A 19,018-nucleotide genomic window follows, 5' to 3' on the forward strand; every position below is an offset into this window, starting at 1 on the left:
TTATTTTCTAGTCATGACTACTTAATTTATTGAAATTATAGTTAATGGATTTTAAATTATTTAATACTTTGGTTTTGGGCCTTAGTGGTTCCAAGTTGTTAATTGACCATTAACTATTTAATACGTTTTGAAAGTTAGTTAAATTCCGCTGCGTAATTTTGGTAAATAGCCTTAGCCATTATCACGGTGGCGGTAATATCTTGGTAATTCCTTTGTTTTAAGTTGGAAAATGTTTTATAAAAAGCAAGAAAATTATTAGGGTGTTACACCACGTGTTGTAGTATTCAACGATATTTTTCCAATACAATTCCTTAGTTTGATAATTTCCTTTTATTGGATCTATCGAAATGGTAATCCAACTTTTACATAAATCAACATCTTTTACTTGGCTCCACCTTAACTTAGTACTTTTTCCGTTGTCTTGTTGATTATTGATCTCCTCCGAGTCAGCTTCATTTTGAGAAGATTGAGATTCGACAACCAACCTAGGAGTTAGAGACTCCGAGTGGGTAGGAGTCGTAGGACGACTACCCGACCTAACCATTGGAGTATTATAATACCCATAGTGATAATTCATTTGAGGGTTGGGTGGATACAAAATACTTGAATCATAAGGATTTTCACGATGTTGATTGACATCTATTGATGAATAATTATACAGAGTTGGTTGGAAACTTGGAATGGAGATGTATGGGGATTTGAGAAATTTAGAGGAGGTGTTTGAGGATTTTGATCATTATTCTTTTGGAAATTTCCTATATAACTGTAATAGGGACTATATATATCTTCATCAGGCATATGAAAATCAAATAGAAGTAGGATAAATATATTGTAGAAACACAAACTTTACTCTTTACTCGTTACTCCTTCGTCCCTTAATACTCGCACTGCTTTCTTTTTCGAGTCGTTCCTTAATACTTGCACCGCTTCTATAAATGAAACTTTTTACCAATATTATATTATTTCTCGCACTTACCTACTAACCCACCTACACCCCTACTCCCTACAAAAAATCATTTAAAAATTCACATCCCCCACTCACCACTCCCCACCCCTTACACATTTTCCACTAACAATATTAAAAAAATACTCCACTATCAACTAAAACCCATTAAATTAATAAGTCAATTCAAGTGTCTTAAACACCGCACCCGTTAAACCGGTGCGAGTATTAAGGGACGGAGGGAGTATATATCAAGGAATGTATGAAAAGGAGGTGTACGACCTGTTTGTAGTATCTACTAGATTAGGTCCCGTGCACGCACGGATATTTAAAAATTATTATTTGACCATCTTTTTTATAAAAAAATTCATTGAATTATTTATACCTTAAATCTATTGTGTAATTAATAATCTCCAATGTACTCATTTTATCATATTTTAACTTACTACGTATTATATATTTTATATGTTTAATATGATGATCTGACTAAAATATTTGATATATTTAATATGTTAATTTGACCAAAATATCGAGTAAGAATATTTTCTATTATTGATATGACAGTTTGACTAAAATTTTACCAAAATTTTAATAATAGCATATTCCATAATCCTATATTTTCTTTTCATATATAAACATTTATACAAAAGGAGAGAAAATAAAAAAAAAGAATAAAATAAATATATTTTTAGGAAAGAGTTTTTGACGGATTTTTTTTCACCAGGAAGTGACACGTGTCATTCCTAATGTCTATTTTAGTATATATAGTAATAGATAGATAGATTACTAACGAATGCACTAAGCCTATTTATATTGGTTGATTGTAACAAAGAAGAATATATTTTGCATAAAAAAACTAAATATAAGATATTAATAAAAATATCTCAACAAGCAAACTCATTAACTATATTCTACAATAAATACGGAGTGAATATCTACATATATGAAAAAAGAAGAAGATAAATATGAAAAATAAGCTTCTTGGAAATACAAAAAGTCACTTAAATATCAGCTAAGAGCAACTCCAATGGTTACAAAATGGACATGTTCACAAAAAAAAAAAAGAGTATGTGAGCAAGTAGCCCACCATTGGTACAATAATGACATAAGCAACTGATAAATACGGAGCTCAAAAAAAAATATCTCAAATAAATAAATTATTTAAATTAAATATGATAGGGAGCTACAAAGTATTGTAGCTCACCAATGTGATAATTTGTAGCTTTAATCAATTGTAGTTAGAAATTTGTTGTGGCAAAGTTAGCCACAACATTTTGTAGCTTAGCATTGGAGTTGCTCTAATGACTATAGAGTATTCCTACTTTTCATGACCACATGCACGAAAATAGAAAAGAGAAGTGACAATAAATTAAAAATAAAATAAAGGAAGCTATTTGAAGCGCTTGAGTCTCACGAACATGTATCTTGAAGCAACGTCCCACTCACGCATTTGAAGGAGATGTTTACAGGATTTTGTGTAAAATGGTCAAGCGAATTAGCTTAAATAAGCGAATTAGCTTAACTAAGCGAATTTGTAATTTTCCTCCAAAGATTAGAGGAGTCGCTTGATATTTTAATAAATTGCAAGCAAATCCTTACATTAAAATCAAAATTAATAGCCAAAGATCATATAGGCATTGTCAAAAGTCAAAATACTTTGAAGGGTGGAAATATACAAATGAATCAAACTCCAAATCGCGCACTCGCACTCGCACTCGCACTCGCGTCTGCTCCTCCTCCCGGTTCCCCTCCACATAGAAGTTAACCCTCCAACAAAAGCGGCATCTTTTGTATCACCACCTCTACTCGGCGGCGCCTCTCCAACTACCTCCTTCTCTGCCGCCACTATTCTCGGTATGTACTCTCTTCGCTAATCTGTATATTTCTGATATGTTTTGGTTTGAAATTGTTAAATATATTCTGTTGGGTTTGTTGCGGTGTTGTTTTATGTCTAATTAGTGTATACCCATTTCATTATTTGAATTCAAGCATCGAAGATGAAGGTGTTTGATGTTGAGGCTCATTCTCTCTGTCTTTTCCTCTTCACCGGCGTCACCAATTCCAAGTAATTTCTCCTTCTTTTTCTGTTTCCTGTTTTCAGTTTGTTTGATGAACCTTAAAACAACATTTATGATTGATTGGAACTTATAGTTGGGAATTACGTAGTATTGAAGATTAGTAAAGGAATGCTATATATTCTGTCTAGTGCGGACATTGTATCTAAATGTTCAGTGAAAATGTTGTATGAGGGAGTTATTGTTACTGTTGAAGTAAAAATGGATGCCAATTGGTTGAACCCCATCTACATCATTGCCTTTTGGCTCTCTCTACACCAAAAAGTAAGTAAAGCAAAAACACAGAATTTTGCTATTTCGGATGTGGAGTACTAGGATGGATTGAGAATTTTGATTTTCGTGCACGGATTATATTGTGGTTGATGAGAACTTTACCCTACTTTGTAGGTGGAACCTTTGCTAGCAAGATGAAAAAGTAAACTTCCTCTAGAGCAGGCTTCTATCATGCCTTACTGATGAGCTTTTTCTTGTTCCCCCACTTTCTAGGTCTTAACATGACAACAAAGGATGAAATTTCCATATTCTTGCTTCTTCACAACCATCAAAAAACGCTTCAAAAACGCTTTAGTTGTCCTGCACTCCTTCTTGGGGCGTTGCTGCGCTTGAGTGTTCTTGGTCATCAAGATGTTGTCTTGATTGCTATGAATGTAGATTTTGTTGCTTCCAATCGCTCTTTTCCAGCCAATCATAATTTGGACAAATCGCTCACAAATAAGGCAAATGTGATAGTTCTTTACTTGTAAATGCTGCTATTGGTACTGTAGTGCAAACTTGGTCAATATTCTTTACTTTCGTTACACCATCTTAATTTGCTTCTACAATCCTAAGGATACTTAGATCCTAAAAACTACTCGAGGGAGCATTTCAAACTCTGCTTTCTGTGTGACTGTTTGTAACACTTGTTAGTTAAATGTGTTGCAGTTTCTTCCTTAATACTTCGTAGATGACATCAATTTTGGTCTTGAGGAGGTTACTCATTTTTACTCCCAATTACAACTGGTTTCCCTGTTTTGCTATTTTCTTAGATTTTGTTGCATATCTGTACAAATACAGCTGCATAGTTAAATTAAAAGACTGACCAAGTTGAATTAATATGTATTTTATCAGTACTTTTGGTTTAAATTAGAGAAGCGTTCAATCTTTTGTAATTACCATAAAAAGTAATATGGTTTCATTGGTTTGTGTTAGTTCCTCAGTGAGATTCTACTGAACCTTCTGAGGTTTGTTTCCTTTGTGATCTTAGTGTATGTTTATTGTACACTGGGCCTATGAATCCTCATGTCCAGAGGTGGAAGAGAAGTATCTTTTATCTTTGGACTGATTCTGCTAAGGGTTTTTTGTGTTTCCCTTTTTCTTGGGAGGGGGGATGCATTGTGGTATCTAGAGCTTATTTTTTCATGTTATTGATATCAAATCATGCCGGCGTGAGATGTAGACAGCTGAAATCATGTGATTGTTTCCTAGAGAAGAAAGTTTATAAATGACCTGTCTGTAAAGCTTGAGATTTTCTTTTCGATCTTAGCTCAATCCCCTTAATGATTCCATAGTTAAATGTTTATGGACTTAATGAACATTATGAGCTATTGGGAACCATTGAGGTTGCTTCAAGGTCAGCATCTCTGCTGGTTTTGAGATTTTTCCTCATGATGTATTCTATCTTCTGACCATCAATATAATTAGGGGCTACTCCCTCCGTCCCTTAATCTTGCCCCGGTTTGACCGGCACAAAGTTTTAGGCAATTTAATTGACTTATTAATTTATTAAGTGGTAGTTTGCATTTTTTTTAATATAGTTAGTGGGAAATGTGACAAATAAAGGGGTGGGGTGTGGGTGGGGTTGAATATTTTAATGTTTTTTTAGGGAGTATGAATATATGTGGGTTCTTGGGTAGGTGAGAGAAATGATATAATATTAGTAAAAGTATGTCATTTATAGAAACGTGGCGAGTATTAAGGGACGGCTTTATAAGGAAAGCGGGGCGAGTATTAAGGGACGGAGGGAGTATATGTTTCGTCTCTGTGTGAACTTTTCCTTTCTGCGAGGCTGTGTGCTTATCGACTGCAGGTCTGCAGCTCTATGGTCGTAGGAACTAGGAAGAGATGCGGGCAGACGGGCAGTTGATCTCCCCCTCCCCGCTCGAAATTGTGCTTTAAATATCTAGTTATGATAAACATGTAATCTAATACACAGATCATGCAGTTTCTAACTCTGGAAAATAATGAAACCATTTTTCAATGCTGGTGTTGACAGAGAACTTTTGGAACTTATGCAATCAGGAAAGTTGGAGCCAGAAGCTGCTTTTCTTAATGCCTCTCTTGTGAGTTTCTGTGAATCTCTGCTTATATTCTCTGTTTTTAGCGAGGTTTGCTGCTTTGCTTATCTTTCAACCAACTGTTTATTTTGTTTCTTGAAACAGATTCCTGATGTCTTCCCTGTTCTAGCAGCTGCCCACAAGGCTCTACTGTCGAAAGCACGGGAGTCTCTAACTACAAGGACACTACATTCTGAGCTAGTTTACAATTATTCAGGATCTAAGCATGTAATCATCTGTTGTTGCTAATAAATACCTAATGCTCCCTACATACCCGCTCTTCCCCTTTACTGCCCCAAATAGAATGCGTTGAAGAGCTTTAATATTAACGAGTTCATGTTGATAGATTACAGAATCTTTAAAAAGGTGTGGCATTTCTGATAGTTGCACCTATATCCTTGCTGCATGTTTCGATGCTTCAGTAAATGAGGTGAGCCGTTATCCATTTATTTATTAATTGTTTCAGCAGTGGCTCTGAAATGTTGAGCATATATGACTGGATTTGGAATGTTCATAGATTAAAGCCATCCAAGACCTAATCAAGGGAAAGGAGATTGGTTTGGAGGAGCTGGCAGGAAGAGCAAATCAAAGCCAAATTATAAAGGTAGGCTACTTTTATGCTTTTGATTCAGTTACTTGATAGTTGATACCAATAGGTTTCTTCATTCACCAACATATGGTATAAGTGTATAACACATCTGATCTTTGGTCAGCATTACAAAATTTCAAGCTTGGAATTGGGATTAGGCTCGCTTGCAGATGCCATTACATGTCGAATTGCTGCTCGTGATGCTTTATAAAGACAGGGACTCGTTCGATGCCATAGCTTTTCATTTTGTGTTACCCTACAATGTACCTTACTTTATGTGAGTACATTGTATAAATCAACTTTGAGATTTTGACATTAACTATTGTACTCCCTTCGTCTCTTTTTGTTTTTTACGTTTGGTATTTTTCACGCGTTTTAACGACTAATTAATATGCATTGAGATTTTTCTAAGTTTTTCATGTAAACGAGGAAACTTAGTTTATTTATAATGTTTTTACTCTTATCAAAATTCTGATATTGGGAAAATGAGAAAAAGTTATATGGAAAAGTGTGAGGGATTAAATGACTCAATTGATTTAATTGGTTAATACTCCCTCCGTCCCTTAATACTCGCACCGTTTTGAATCGACACGTTTGCCAATGCACAATTTTGACCCCCAATATCTTTAACTACATATTATAAAAACTTATAAAAATATTAATATTTTGAAAATATATATTAAGATAAACCAACAATATATTATATACTAATATTTGTTTTCATATACTATATATAAAATAGGGTCAAAGTGAATTATGTGAATAGTGCAAAAAGTCAAAACGGTGCGAGTATTAAGGGACAAAGGGAGTGTAATAATTGGGTACAAATTTTGATAGAGTATTAAATCATTTATGTGATAATATAAAAGGAAATGTAAAGAACATTTTGAAACACCCAAAAAGGAAAACGTAAAAAACAAAAAGAGACGGAGGGAGTATTAATCATTGATCATTACTAACTAGAGTAAACTAATACTTCAGGGTTATGCGCCGTTTTTCACCATGTTTTGCTTTTCTCACTTTTGGGATGAGCAAAACCAATAAGAGTAAAACCAGTGGATGACAAAAAAGAATTGGTCATCAAATAAATAAAATTTATCTCTTATATTTTACTCATGACCAACTCTCATGTCCGATCATGATCACTAACCCCTACTGAATGACCAATTAAATTTAGTCATTTTTTTTTCTCTTTAACACTTTTATCCTACCCATACCAAATAAAGAAATAAATAATAAACAATCTTATTTCCACTTGTCTTCTCTATATTCTATGACCAAGAATTAATTTTGGTCATGGGCATGATCAGATCATGTTTCTCTCACTTCCCTACTTATCTCTCTTATTTCTTTATTGATTTTAATGCTCACTCCCTCCTATGGCCAAGCCATGATTAATGGCTGGGTACACTCTAAAAAGAACTTGTGGTAATTCCTCTGTCCCTTTTTATGATTTACGTTTGGTATCATGCATGCGATTTAACAAAAAATTAATGTGGGCAAAGATTATTTTTATTTTATTTTTTTACTTACATGATGTAATTTACATTTAACAATAATGTTTTCACTTTTGCCCCTCATCTGACATTGGAAGAGTGAGAGAGATTTAATGCCCTAACGAAAAAGTGTGAGAAATTCAATACCTCAATAAATTTTACGAAACATATTGTGATACTATAAATCATAAGGTCCTAATAATTCATACACGTGAATTTATTGGTCAAAATAAGTTTAGATCAATCTAAATAACATGTGTTTACGAAATGCCTCTCAAAAAAAAGTTTGCAAATTAATTCTAGTAGAATAGAATCTTATTGATTGAAACTAAGACACGAAGGCACGGCATAAGAGCACGTGAGCTTTGGCCATCCTTTTGAAAATTCACCGCACCAACACGGTTCGACATGAAACAAATGTGCTTGACGTGAGTTGAGCCCATTCGGCACGAAACACGGCCCACAGTCATCTTTAGTCAATAGGTAAGTATGATTGCCGACCTTGCCTACAAAGTACTCCCTCCATTCCTTTTTGTTCTTCCCATTTCCTTTTTTAGCATTTCTTTTTGTTCTTCCCCTACTGAATTTTTACTATTTTTGGCCATAGTTTTTTCACCAATTTACCCTAAGATTCCCCACTATTTACCAAAAAAAACCCTAAGATTCTACCCATTCCCACCCACTTTTACCCCATCCACCTTATTTAATTATTTAACCTAACCCCACCCCCCCTCCCTTTATAAACTGTCCCTATCTCCCTTTCACTCTCCCACCTCTCATTCTGATTTCTCTCTCTCACCTCTTCGGATCTCTCTCTCTCTCTTAAAATCCCTCCCCTGTTCTTGAGAAAACCCTAGGTTTTCCGCCTCTGTTTTGGGTTTTCCTCTCCAAATCTCTCAAATCTGAAACGTTTTCGCTTAAATACTTTCATAAAAATTACTCAGATTCATATTCCAAGCAGATCCCCTCTATTTTTGTCCCCTTTTTGGTCCCTAATCGTCGCTGATCTTTGTTTTTCTGGTACGTGATGGGTTCTTCTTTGTCTAGAACTCGAGGTGATTCTGGGGTGGGAACTTCCGGTCAAAGAATCCCCGATTCCAACTGTGATTGGGGATCCAAGTGCAACTGTCCCAACAACGAGCATTCCTACTCCGGCGAGTATAAAAACAATCTATATTTGGCCCAAAAAGAAAATACGAGTACTCGAAACTATTTGAAAGAATGGTTTGAGAAGAGGGAAGTGGAGCCAGGAGAGGAGGTTGAGTCAAAATATGACGATCGGAAACCCACACCCTCAGATCTGCGTTTTTTCGGTGAAGGAGATTCCGATGAGGTATTACTTTTGATTTTTTGCGATTTATTTAGGGTTATTTATGTCGGTTTTATTAAAATGGGTTGATGATTGTTTGCATGTCTAAAAATGTGGGATTTGATAAATTTTGGAATTTTTTGGAGTATTGTTCATTGTACTCGGATTATTTATTGGATAAGTTTCTCTGATTTCCCATTGCATGTGTTAAAAATGCAGATCTGATATTATTTCGAATTTGTTGGGAATTTTTTGGAGATTTGTTAGAATAAATCGGGCTTTTTATGTTATTTTGTGCTCTGTTTTCTCATTTCATGTTGTTAAAATTGAGTTATGAATTTATTTGGATATATTTGGAAATTATTTGAATTAAATCGGAATATTCATGTGTTTTGTTGATCTGTTTTCCCATTGCATGTGGTAAAAAATGGGATCTGGATGTATTTGGAAATTTATATTGAAATTTTTTGGGTAAAAGTGGTTTGCTCTCATTAGTTGGATTATAATGGAATTATTTTGTGGTTTGCTCTCATTTATCTCATTGCATGTGGTAAAAAATGGGATCTGGATGTATTTGGAAATTTATTTTGATTTTTACAATTTTTGTTGGATTTTAATGGAATTATTTTGTGGTTTGCTCTCATTTATCTCATTGTATGTGGTAACCATGGTGATCTGAAATTATTTGGAACTTTATTTTGAGTTGTTTGATTAAATCGGATTAATTTTTGATTGATAATGGTGTGAAATATTGATCTGATTTTAATTCATGGTCCCCTGTTATTTTATGATGGCACTAATCATGTTGTTTGTCCCCTATTGATTGCAAGGAACCAAGTGGGTCTGATTCATTTGATCTGGTGTATGTTGGAGAGTGTGAAAATGAGAATGGTGATGCTATTGGGTCTCCAAGGCAACGTTCATCTGGTTATCCCTCCTCAAAGAAAGTTGAAAAGGGAAAAAACTCGGCTTCAGGATCTGATGATGCTTAGATAAGTCTGTCTCCTTTCTTCCTTTTAAATTTTATTGAATGCTGGCTAGCTGTGGAGTCATAAGGTGGATGCCAACAACTGTAATCTGTTGTTGGCCAGGGGCGTTGTTGTTTGGATGATGATGTTGTGATTAGTTGTATGGATGTTGATGTTAGATAATGATGTTGGTATAATGATATTGATAATGATGATTAGATGATGGTGTTGCCATATGGTTTTAATAATGATGTGGAATGTTGTCTGTGTGATGAACATGATTTGATGGCTTAATGTCCCCTGTTTTATGGTATGTTTTGTGTATGATAAATATGATGCTTTGGCGAGTATGATATTTGATCAGTATAACTATGTTTTGGATTAGTAAGAGCATGAAATGAATATAATTTGGGGATAGGGTTTGAGTTATTTAAGTCCTCTCAATGTGGCCTTGTGTTGAATGCTTAATGTCCAAGTATGTCCCTTTAGGATAAAGTAATGTCCCTTTATTTATTGTGATCGATGATGAGTCTTTTTAATGCTGAGGAACAAGTCTTATTAACCACAAATGCTCGTGCTGCCATTAGTATCAGTAATGATATTTCTCGGGCGCTAAGTGTTTGTGGTTTGGATTTGTTTTAATGATGCTTGGGGACATTTTGAGATCAATATTAGGAGGTTTGTGATGTTCAATGATGTGATTGTTGATATTCTGAGATCTATGTTTTAATAATTGTCCTTTAACTTCTTTTGTCCAACGGAGTGAATGTCATTTCACACAATCAAATGTGAATATCAATCATTCCATTGGGCAGAAGAACGTTAAAGATATGATAGTATTGAAACTAGTTGATCAATGATGTGTGTCAATATATCTGAGAAATGAAACCCTACATGTTAATGATCTGTTTAATGCTTCATGTCCCATGAATCAGTGGAGGTCTGTGATGAGTCTTTCATTTGATGAGGTTCAAACCCTATGTTTTGATCAGTTCATGTTTCATTTGATGCATTGTTAATTGTTATTGTTATGCTTGATCTGTGATGAGTCATCATTTGCTGAGACTTAAACCCAATGTTCCAATAACACTTGTGCACCATTAGCATCATTGATGCTCTTCCGGAGCTAAGTGTTAGGGGATAGGGTTTGTGTCAATGATGCTTGGGGACATTCTGAGATCTTATGTCATGTTATATATGTTGTGTTAATGATTTATTTTGGCTTTCCCGTCTTTTGCCAGTTTTAATGTTGTTAGGATACAATGAAATTGAATCCTTCACATATAAACTGGCATTAGACAGGAGAGGCAATTCATGTCTTGCAAAACAACATGTATGATTGTGGGGTTAATGATATTCAATGATATTAGTGTTGATATTCTGTGATGTATGCGTTGATAACCTGAGATATTTGTTTCTAAACATGTCCTTCATCACCAATTACAAAAGGGAATACAGATCATTTCACATCATTGAGTGATCATGTATCCCCTTTGGTAAATTGGTGATGAGGTTGTAATCATTTAGAAACAAATTTGTCAATGATGTAAATCAACTTAACTGAGATTCAACCTTGTGCATTCTTGCCTTGTGCATTGTTGCCTTGTTCATTGCTTCCTTGTTTTTGCTGCTTTGTTCTTGTTTTCTTGTCCATTACATCTTTTGGCACATCGGCATCCAAATGGGAAGAATTTCCATCTGAAAATGATGTGATATGCATTCTTTCCATTTGGATGCCGATGTGTTTAGAGATGTGATGTGATAAAGTTATGTACTTTTGCCTTGTGATCTGTGATGAGTCTTCATTTTATGAGTGTCAAACCCTATGTTTTTCAATCAAACTCATGCACCATTAGCATCCATGATGTTTTTCAGGAGCTAAGTTTAATTGGAAAGGGTTTGATTCAATGATTTTTGGGGACATTCTGAGATATTTATGATTCTTTAAGAACACTTTGTTTATGTGAGGCATATTCCATGTGTTATCAATGATGAAATGATTGTTTTTGTCAAAATTACTTCTTTCGACGCATCGATTTCTAAGTGGGAATAATTTCCATCTGAAAATGATGTGATATTATTATTTATTTCCATTTAGAAGCCGATGTGTTTAGAGTTGCGATTTTGTATGTCCTGAGTTTCTTGGGCCCTTAGTATCCTCTGTCAAATGGAGTCAGTTTCCTTATCCTTTTTAAATTGTGTTAGTAATTTTCTCCATTTGGGAGTAGGATATTAATGTCATAAGATTCAATGATGACAAACAACTTATAACTGAGAATAACAACTAGGATTAAATTATGTCCCCTTGATCATTCATGTTGTAATTCACTACCTTGCCTCTGCTGCCTTGTTCTTCCCTTGTCTTTCATTTGTTATCAATGATGAAATGGTTGTTTAAGTCAAATTTTACTTCTTTTGACGCATCGGTTTCGGAGTGGGAAGAATTTCCATCTGAAAATGATGTGATTTTATTATTTCTTTCCACTTCGAAGCCGATGTGTTTATAGTTGTGAATTTGTATGTCCTGAGTTTCTTAGGCCCTTAGTATCATTTGCTTAATGGAGTCAGTTTCCTTAACCTTTTTAAATTGTGTTAGTAATTTGCTCCATTAGGCAAGAGGATATTAATGTCATAAGATTCAATGATGAAAATCAACTTGTAACTGAGAATAACAATTAGATTGACTGTTGTTTATGTTTGCATGTCCCCTTGCCTCTACTGCCTATTTGTTGCCTTGCCTCTGCTGCCTTGTTCATGGTTTGCCAATGCTGCCTTGTTCTTGTTTTGCCAATATTGCCTTGTTCTTGTTTTGCCAATGCTGCCTTACCTCTTCTGCCTTGTTCTTGTTCTGCCAATGCTGCCTTGTTCATGTTTTGCCAATGCTGCCTTGTTCTTGTTAATGCTGTCTTGTTCTTGTTTTGCCAATGATGCCTTGTTCTTGTTATGTACTTCTTCCTTGTTTATTGCCTTGCCTTGATTAGTCTATTTTGATGTGAATAAGAAAGATGAAAAAACTTTACTAAACTTAAACATGAGATTCATTCATTGATGCTTCCAAAAGATATGCTTACAAAATGTTTTGCCTGCATGTTATGCTTGCATTTAAGCTTACAAAAGTGACACATTGGTTTTACTTGTCAATTTAAAAACATGTCCCCAAAACACAAAAAGTTATCTAATTGTTTGCTCTTTGCTTCACTGGTTTGCTTTCCATTCATCATAGAGTTGCATGCATTCATTAACTGCCCATATAGGCGCCTTGACTTGCTCTGGCAGTCTGCCTTCATCTTCTAGAATCTTCTTCTTGTTGTGTGGAAGTTGGTAATCATTGTGCCCTTGTGTTTAAGAATCTCATTAGAAGCAAACTGTAATGTCATCCACACATTAGACAATGTCTTAGGATGCAATTCATTAAAAGAATCATACACTGCTCCACTTAAGTCCTCCACAGTTTTAGGCATTTTCTTGTGCATAAGTGATTGAATGGACCTGAAAAATCCCAAGTCCAAGATGTTGCAATCTGGACTGTTTGCTGGCTGTTGAGTCAACACAAAAGTGAACCCATCTTGTTTGTAGTGTAGTTGCCATTCAGGATCATCTTGCAATATATGTGCCTTTGCATTATCTTGAATAATATAGATGACCTTTTCCCCTTCATGTGGTGGCCACTTTGCCTTGATTGCTGGAATTAGCATGTTGATCATCATTGCCCTTGTTTCAATTTGATTCACAGACTTCACTGGCTTTGTTTCAATGGTCCCCTTTACTCTGTTTTTTGATGTCCTCTTGGCTGCAACTGCATTTGTGAATGGAAATATGCCTATTTTACCATCAAATTCACAATTCCCATTTTCACCCCACCTTGGTCTGGCTACTGCTGCCATGAACATGAATTTTGGTATCTTGGTTCTTGAACTTGCACTTCTATGTGGATAGGGTTCATTGTTTGCAAGATAAACTCTCTGGTTTTTTTGAGTCAAATAAAACCACTTCTCATCAATATGAATGAAGTCATACATGCTGTAATATGTTGGTTCTTGTGGTATAGTGTAATCCATTATTAGTCTGAGTACCCACCTCATCCTTGCCATTTTGCATGCTTCTGAAATGCCTGGATGCAAGGGACTTGAGTGTGGCTTAATAATTTTTCTCTTGATGAGCCTCCATACTGTTGTTGGTCCCAAATTGAACATTTTTGCAAGATCTACAATGCATGTTCTGTCCCCCATGGCTATTTGTGCAATAGAGTCATATGTGACTTGAACCTTTTTCCTGCCACACTTGTGATACTTACTTTCCACCACATATGAATTCATTGCTGCCTTCTGCTTCTTTGCTTTGTCCCATATTGTTCCTATGGTTTTTCTGTTGTAATCAAATTCTATGGCTGCATCCCTTATTGTCCCAAATAAAAGAGTTTCTGAATCTGGAATTTTTCTATTCAGCAGGAACACCAAAATTTCAAGCCTCAATTCATTATTTATTCTAGGAGTCCTGGGCTTATGATGATCTGTTCTTTGTGTTGCTGTTTGATGATGATGAGGTGATGCATTTTCTGATGGTGGTGGAAAGTTCAAATCAAAAAGAAATGGTACCTCTTGAAAGTTGGTATTTTGCTGTTGCCCTTCCCCTTCTACTTCTGGTACCTGTTGTACATCTTCAGTAATGTTTGGTACATCTTCATTAAACTCAAAGTCCCCAAAATCAGCAGCAGTATTTTCAGAAGCTTGTACCAAGTCAGCAGCATCATCACCTTCCTCCGAGTCAGAATCGGAGTTAATGCCGTCGCCTTCATCATCAGAAAATCCGAGGAAATCGTCATCCTCTTGATCTGAAGCCATTAAGTCCCCTGTTTTTTTGCTATTTAATGTTGAATTGAGGAAGAAATTTTGGTGTTTTCCTTGTATTTATTGAACTTGGTTAGAGTCAGATTTTTGTCTTTTGTGGGGGAAAGTGACCCTATTTATAAAGGGAATTCACTATTTCAACCTCTAAAAAATTTGGAGGGAAAATGAAAATCCCCTGTTTTTTTATTTGGGGAAAAATTTGGAGTGAAATCTGAAAGTCAATTATTTGGGCAAAATTTCCAGCTAAAAAAAACGTGAGTCATTGTTAAACTTGTTTCTGATTGGTCCATGTAAGAGCAGATGGGTCCCATAGCCCCATGTGACTGAAAAATGTATGTTGATTTATTTCATTACTTTAATAAAATATCTATTTTTCTCCCTATTAATTTAATACTTTCTATCTCTTTATTTTATTCAATCTCTTACACCCAATCATTATTCTTACACCCAATCATTACTCATATCCCAATACAAACCAAGATTCAATTTTCTTAAACCACACCCAACATTATTTAGGGGAAGAATAAAAGGGAATGGAGGGAGTACAACCCAGTAGTGTACAAGTCTAGGCTACGAAAAGCTGATAAAATGGACAAACAAGAAAACCCATCAACGACTCTCCCTCTTCTTAGCACCTCACGCTCACTCACTGGAGAAGCAATAGAAGAAGGTATTCAGATTGAAAGAAACATAAATGAATTTAAACATGATCAACTTAGGGCTTGTTTGGTTCAGCAAGGTAAATATAATAATTGGGGAAAAAGGGTTTTTGTAGAAGAAGCAAAGAAACAAGTATGGTTAGCAGGTCCATTGATATTAGTGGGTCTGTTAACATTTTCGTTGCATATAATATCTCTAATGATGGTGGGTCACCTCGGCGAGTTAGCTCTCTCTGCAGCTTCCATGGCTACCTCTTTTGCATATGTTACTGGATTCAGCTTCTTGGTTAGTTGCTTTTTTCCATTTTATTATTCTAGTCTTTTTTATATGTTACCTTTGCTTTAGCCGAAACACTTTCATTTTAAGGTGCAATATTTTGATTTTTGCACTTTCTCATATTTAAGGAAAAATTCCTTTCAATATATATTTTCATGTTAAAGTATGAATGTATATATGATGAAGCAATCAATAGTAATGCTATAAACTCTTTTGTGGGATGAATATTGTATTCTTGTCCACCCTTTTTTATTACCCTATGTGACAGGAAAAAGTCGTATGAAACGGTTGCACAATAACCTAACCAAAACGTTGTCGTTTCTTTTTATAATTAAGGGTGCCTTTTTTTTACTAGAAAATTTTAAGGTCGATTTAATATTTAATCTGTCGGAATATATTAAATAAATTAATGTGAGCCAGTCGCGTAAGACTTTGATGAAATATTTTTGAAAATCCGGTTACACAAAAGATGAAATTTGTACAGTAAATTTGTATCTCTCATAAATGTTACAGTAGAATAGATCTACGTGAGACAATCTCACATAAGACTTTCTCAAGTTGTTGAAAATTGAGACAGTCTAAACTCAACAGTTTATATCTGTGTGAGCATGCAGCTAGGAATGGCGAGTGCGCTAGAGACGATATGTGGGCAGTCATATGGTGCAGAGCAATACGAAATGGTAGGCATACACACACAGAGAGCCATGGTTTTGCTGTTATTGATAAGCATCCCCATCAGTGTAATATGGTCATTTACTGAACCAATTTTGGTGGCTTTAGGACAGAACCATGATATTGCAGCTGAAGCTGCTCCTTATGCCCAATTTATGATCCCTAGTCTTTTTGCATATAGTATTCTTCAATGCCTTATCAGATTCTTTCAAACCCAAAATATAGTCTTCCCAATGCTGCTGACTTCTGGAATCACTACTCTACTGCACATATTAGTCTGTTGGTTATTGGTGTTCAAATCTGGCCTAGGAAGTAAAGGAGCTGCCCTTGCAAATACTATATCATACTGCATTAATTGTATGCTGTTAGCAGCTTATGTTAAATTTTCTTCGTCGTGTTCAAGAACTTGGACAAGTAGCTTCTCAAAAGCATCATTTCAAGGTATCCCAGCTCTACTCAGGCTCGCTATACCATCAGCTGTCATGGTCTGGTAAGGTTCTTTTTTATGTTCCTACAGAAAGGACTTACAGTTTTCTCATTTCAATTGTTACACAAGGATGCAACTCATGCAAGGATGTCAGATACTAAATTTTGTTTGATATGATCTTTGATCTTGTTTCTGTTGCATGTGGAGATTAAGGACTTTTTTGTTGCTGTGATTGAAACAGCTTGGAAATGTGGTCTTTTGAAATGATTGTTCTGTTGTCTGGTCTTCTACCAAACCCAGCACTAGAAACTTCAGTGCTTTCCATCAGGTTTGCACTTTGCTCTTCAACTAAAGATTTCTTGTCTTTTTTTATAATGACATTTAATAGCATAAAACTGCATATCTAAAGATGATAGATTATAAAGAGGGTGAACTGTCATCACAGCAATCATATAATGACACCGGCACTGAATCACGGCACAGTATGAGTTACACTGTTAAAACAGGATTATCAGTTTGTTATACTAATCTATTAGTCTATTGGAACTCTAGTAGAGTGATGACCTATTCTGTAATGCAACTTGATGCAGCCTCAATACTACCTCACTTGTTTGGGTTATTCCTGAAGGTTTCAGTGGTGCAGTAAGGTGATCTTTTGTTTGCTTTCATAAACATTGATATTATCTTATCTGTTTTAAGATCCGTATATAATATTTGGCTTTCGCAAACATAACTAATTTTTTACTTAAATTTATCTTAAAGAACTGAATTGTTTTCAAGAGGAAATTAAAGGAAACACAAAAATGTACAAGTAGCCTCTGAATTCTGTTTGGGCTTGTCTGTCTACAGTACGAGGGTCTCTAATGAATTGGGAGCTGGGAAGCCAGAAGCTGCAAGAACAGCAGTATATGTCGTTTTATGCATGACAGTTTCCGAGAGCATTGTTATGGGGTTAATCCTTATACTGATACGAAATGCCTGGGGTTATGCTTATAGTAGCGAGATGGAAGTGGTGACATATTTAGCTTCCATGATGCCCCTACTTGCATTAACCAATTTCGTTGACGGACTCACATGCGTCCTCTCCGGTAACACACTTACATTATTGCCAAAGGTTTATTTTTTCAAACCTGGAAAACAGGCTACAGCTTGCTCTGGTATATATTTATGAAAAATTCCCTGAATGATTTATTTTAATTTAATTTTTATATATTTCTGTGAACATTATATTCAGGGACAGCTAGAGGATGTGGTTGGCAAAAGATAGGTGCATATATCAATCTAGGATCATTTTATATTGTGGGTCTTCCAGTTGCTATCCTGTTAGCATTTTACCTGCACATTGGAGGGAAAGTAATTATTCACTCCTTTATACTCTACTTAAACGACATAATTAACTACTGTCTTTGAAGTTAATTAACCACGCTTTTGTTATTGAATCTCTTGTTAAAGGGTCTCTGGTTAGGAATTTTATGCGCAATCACCCTTCAAGTTATCGCCTTCCTTGTCATTACACTGAAAACAGACTGGGAGCAACAAGTAAGTAATGCCATTACAACCAACTTTGTAATTTCTTTTTAATTGAAGTATTATTACATTGATGATGATCCTGTGATTCATCTCTAGGCCAAGAAAGCTACGGAGAGAGTCTACGAATCCAAAGTTGTCAAAGAGATGGTTTTCTGAAGAGACTGTTGTGGATGGTGAAAAGTGAAAACATCCATCTCTAATTGGAAATTAAGAATTTGGAACTAAGTTATAATGCTTGCTTCTTAAACACAGGCAAAGATGAAAGAATCATCCAAGTACCGGATGCTTATCAATGTTGAATGCCAACGCATTTTGAGTTGGAGATACTTGCTTGGTGAAATAGTGGCGTAAGCGTGTTTTTTTCATTCAGAAGAACCTCAACTGCAGAAAGATACATATGACATACAGAATCAGATTTTCATTCAGTTGTCTCCCAATTTATGTATCCCTTGTTTGGTTAATTGTAAGCTGAATTGAAATTTTCATGTTTCATATAAGGATTATCTGAGTTTTATGGCTCTAGACTTCTAGAGGTTACACAGTAGGCAAGGCTGCAGGGTTTAGCCCTCGTCTGAAACACCTTTTTGCTCCTGGCGTTGACCTGTATTATCAATGATCTTTACACTTTCCAATTTAGTCTATTCCCTCCGTCCCTTAATACTCGCACCGGTTTGACCGGTGCGGAGTTTAAGACATTTAAATTGACTTATTACTTTAATGGGTGTTAGTTGATAGTGGAGTATTTTTTTAATATAGTTAGTGGGAAATGGGTAAGAGGTGGAGAGTGGTGAGTTGGGGTGTGAATTTTTGAATGATTTTTTGTAGGGAATAGGGATGTAGTGGGGTTAGTAAGTAAGTGTGAGAAATAATATAATATTGGTATAAATTTCCATTTATAGAAGCGGTGCAAGTAT

The 19,018-nt window shown here is 35.3% G+C and overlaps 2 protein-coding genes across 4 annotated transcripts; both read left to right on the forward strand.

Moving 5' to 3' along the window:
- Nucleotides 1-2,590: 2,590 nt before the first annotated feature.
- On the forward strand, nt 2,591-6,330 carry LOC110797169 (uncharacterized). 2 transcript variants are annotated; one of them, XM_022002265.2, is made up of 7 exons: nt 2,591-2,797; nt 2,941-3,008; nt 5,270-5,336; nt 5,436-5,558; nt 5,677-5,760; nt 5,848-5,934; nt 6,044-6,330. In XM_022002265.2, the coding sequence occupies exons 2-7, from the start codon at nt 2,941-2,943 to the stop codon at nt 6,128-6,130; spliced, it is 516 nt and encodes a 171-aa protein (XP_021857957.1). In that variant the 5' UTR covers nt 2,591-2,797; the 3' UTR covers nt 6,131-6,330. The 2 variants fall into 2 exon arrangements, with proteins under 2 accessions (XP_021857957.1, XP_021857955.1); XM_022002263.2 differs by having other exon boundaries at nt 2,593-2,797; nt 2,933-3,008.
- An 8,627-nt stretch (nt 6,331-14,957) lies between these two features.
- Nucleotides 14,958-18,736, forward strand: LOC110797170 (protein DETOXIFICATION 16). 2 transcript variants are annotated; one of them, XM_022002266.2, is made up of 8 exons: nt 14,958-15,484; nt 16,090-16,637; nt 16,816-16,902; nt 17,165-17,221; nt 17,424-17,662; nt 17,809-17,927; nt 18,027-18,113; nt 18,201-18,736. In XM_022002266.2, exons 1-8 carry the CDS (start codon nt 15,128-15,130, stop codon nt 18,258-18,260), a joined length of 1,554 nt encoding a protein of 517 aa, XP_021857958.1. In that variant the 5' UTR covers nt 14,958-15,127; the 3' UTR covers nt 18,261-18,736. The 2 variants fall into 2 exon arrangements, 1 of the variants encoding a protein (XP_021857958.1); XR_008921534.1 differs by lacking the exon at nt 18,201-18,736 and having other exon boundaries at nt 15,000-15,484; nt 17,424-17,688.
- The last annotated feature ends 282 nt before the right edge of the window (nt 18,737-19,018 follow it).

This window comes from Spinacia oleracea, chromosome 5 (genome assembly GCF_020520425.1).
Source record: "Spinacia oleracea cultivar Varoflay chromosome 5, BTI_SOV_V1, whole genome shotgun sequence".
Taxonomy (NCBI): Eukaryota; Viridiplantae; Streptophyta; class Magnoliopsida; order Caryophyllales; family Amaranthaceae; genus Spinacia; species Spinacia oleracea.

What these genes read in the sequence shown, in the direction of transcription:
- LOC110797170 (XM_022002266.2), top strand. Translation starts at nt 15,128, where the DNA reads ATGGACAAACAAGAAAACCCATCAACGACTCTCCCTCTTCTTAGCACC. An exon ending in CCATCAGCTGTCATGGTCTG is followed by an intron (nt 16,638 to 16,815) that starts GTAAGGTTCTTT and finishes TGATTGAAACAG; the next exon opens with CTTGGAAATGTGGTCTTTTG. An exon ending in ACCTGCACATTGGAGGGAAA is followed by an intron (nt 17,928 to 18,026) that starts GTAATTATTCAC and finishes CTCTTGTTAAAG; the next exon opens with GGTCTCTGGTTAGGAATTTT.
- LOC110797169 (XM_022002265.2), top strand. Translation starts at nt 2,941, where the DNA reads ATGAAGGTGTTTGATGTTGAGGCTCATTCTCTCTGTCTTTTCCTCTTC. An exon ending in CTTTTCTTAATGCCTCTCTT is followed by an intron (nt 5,337 to 5,435) that starts GTGAGTTTCTGT and finishes TTCTTGAAACAG; the next exon opens with ATTCCTGATGTCTTCCCTGT. An exon ending in TCGATGCTTCAGTAAATGAG is followed by an intron (nt 5,761 to 5,847) that starts GTGAGCCGTTAT and finishes GAATGTTCATAG; the next exon opens with ATTAAAGCCATCCAAGACCT.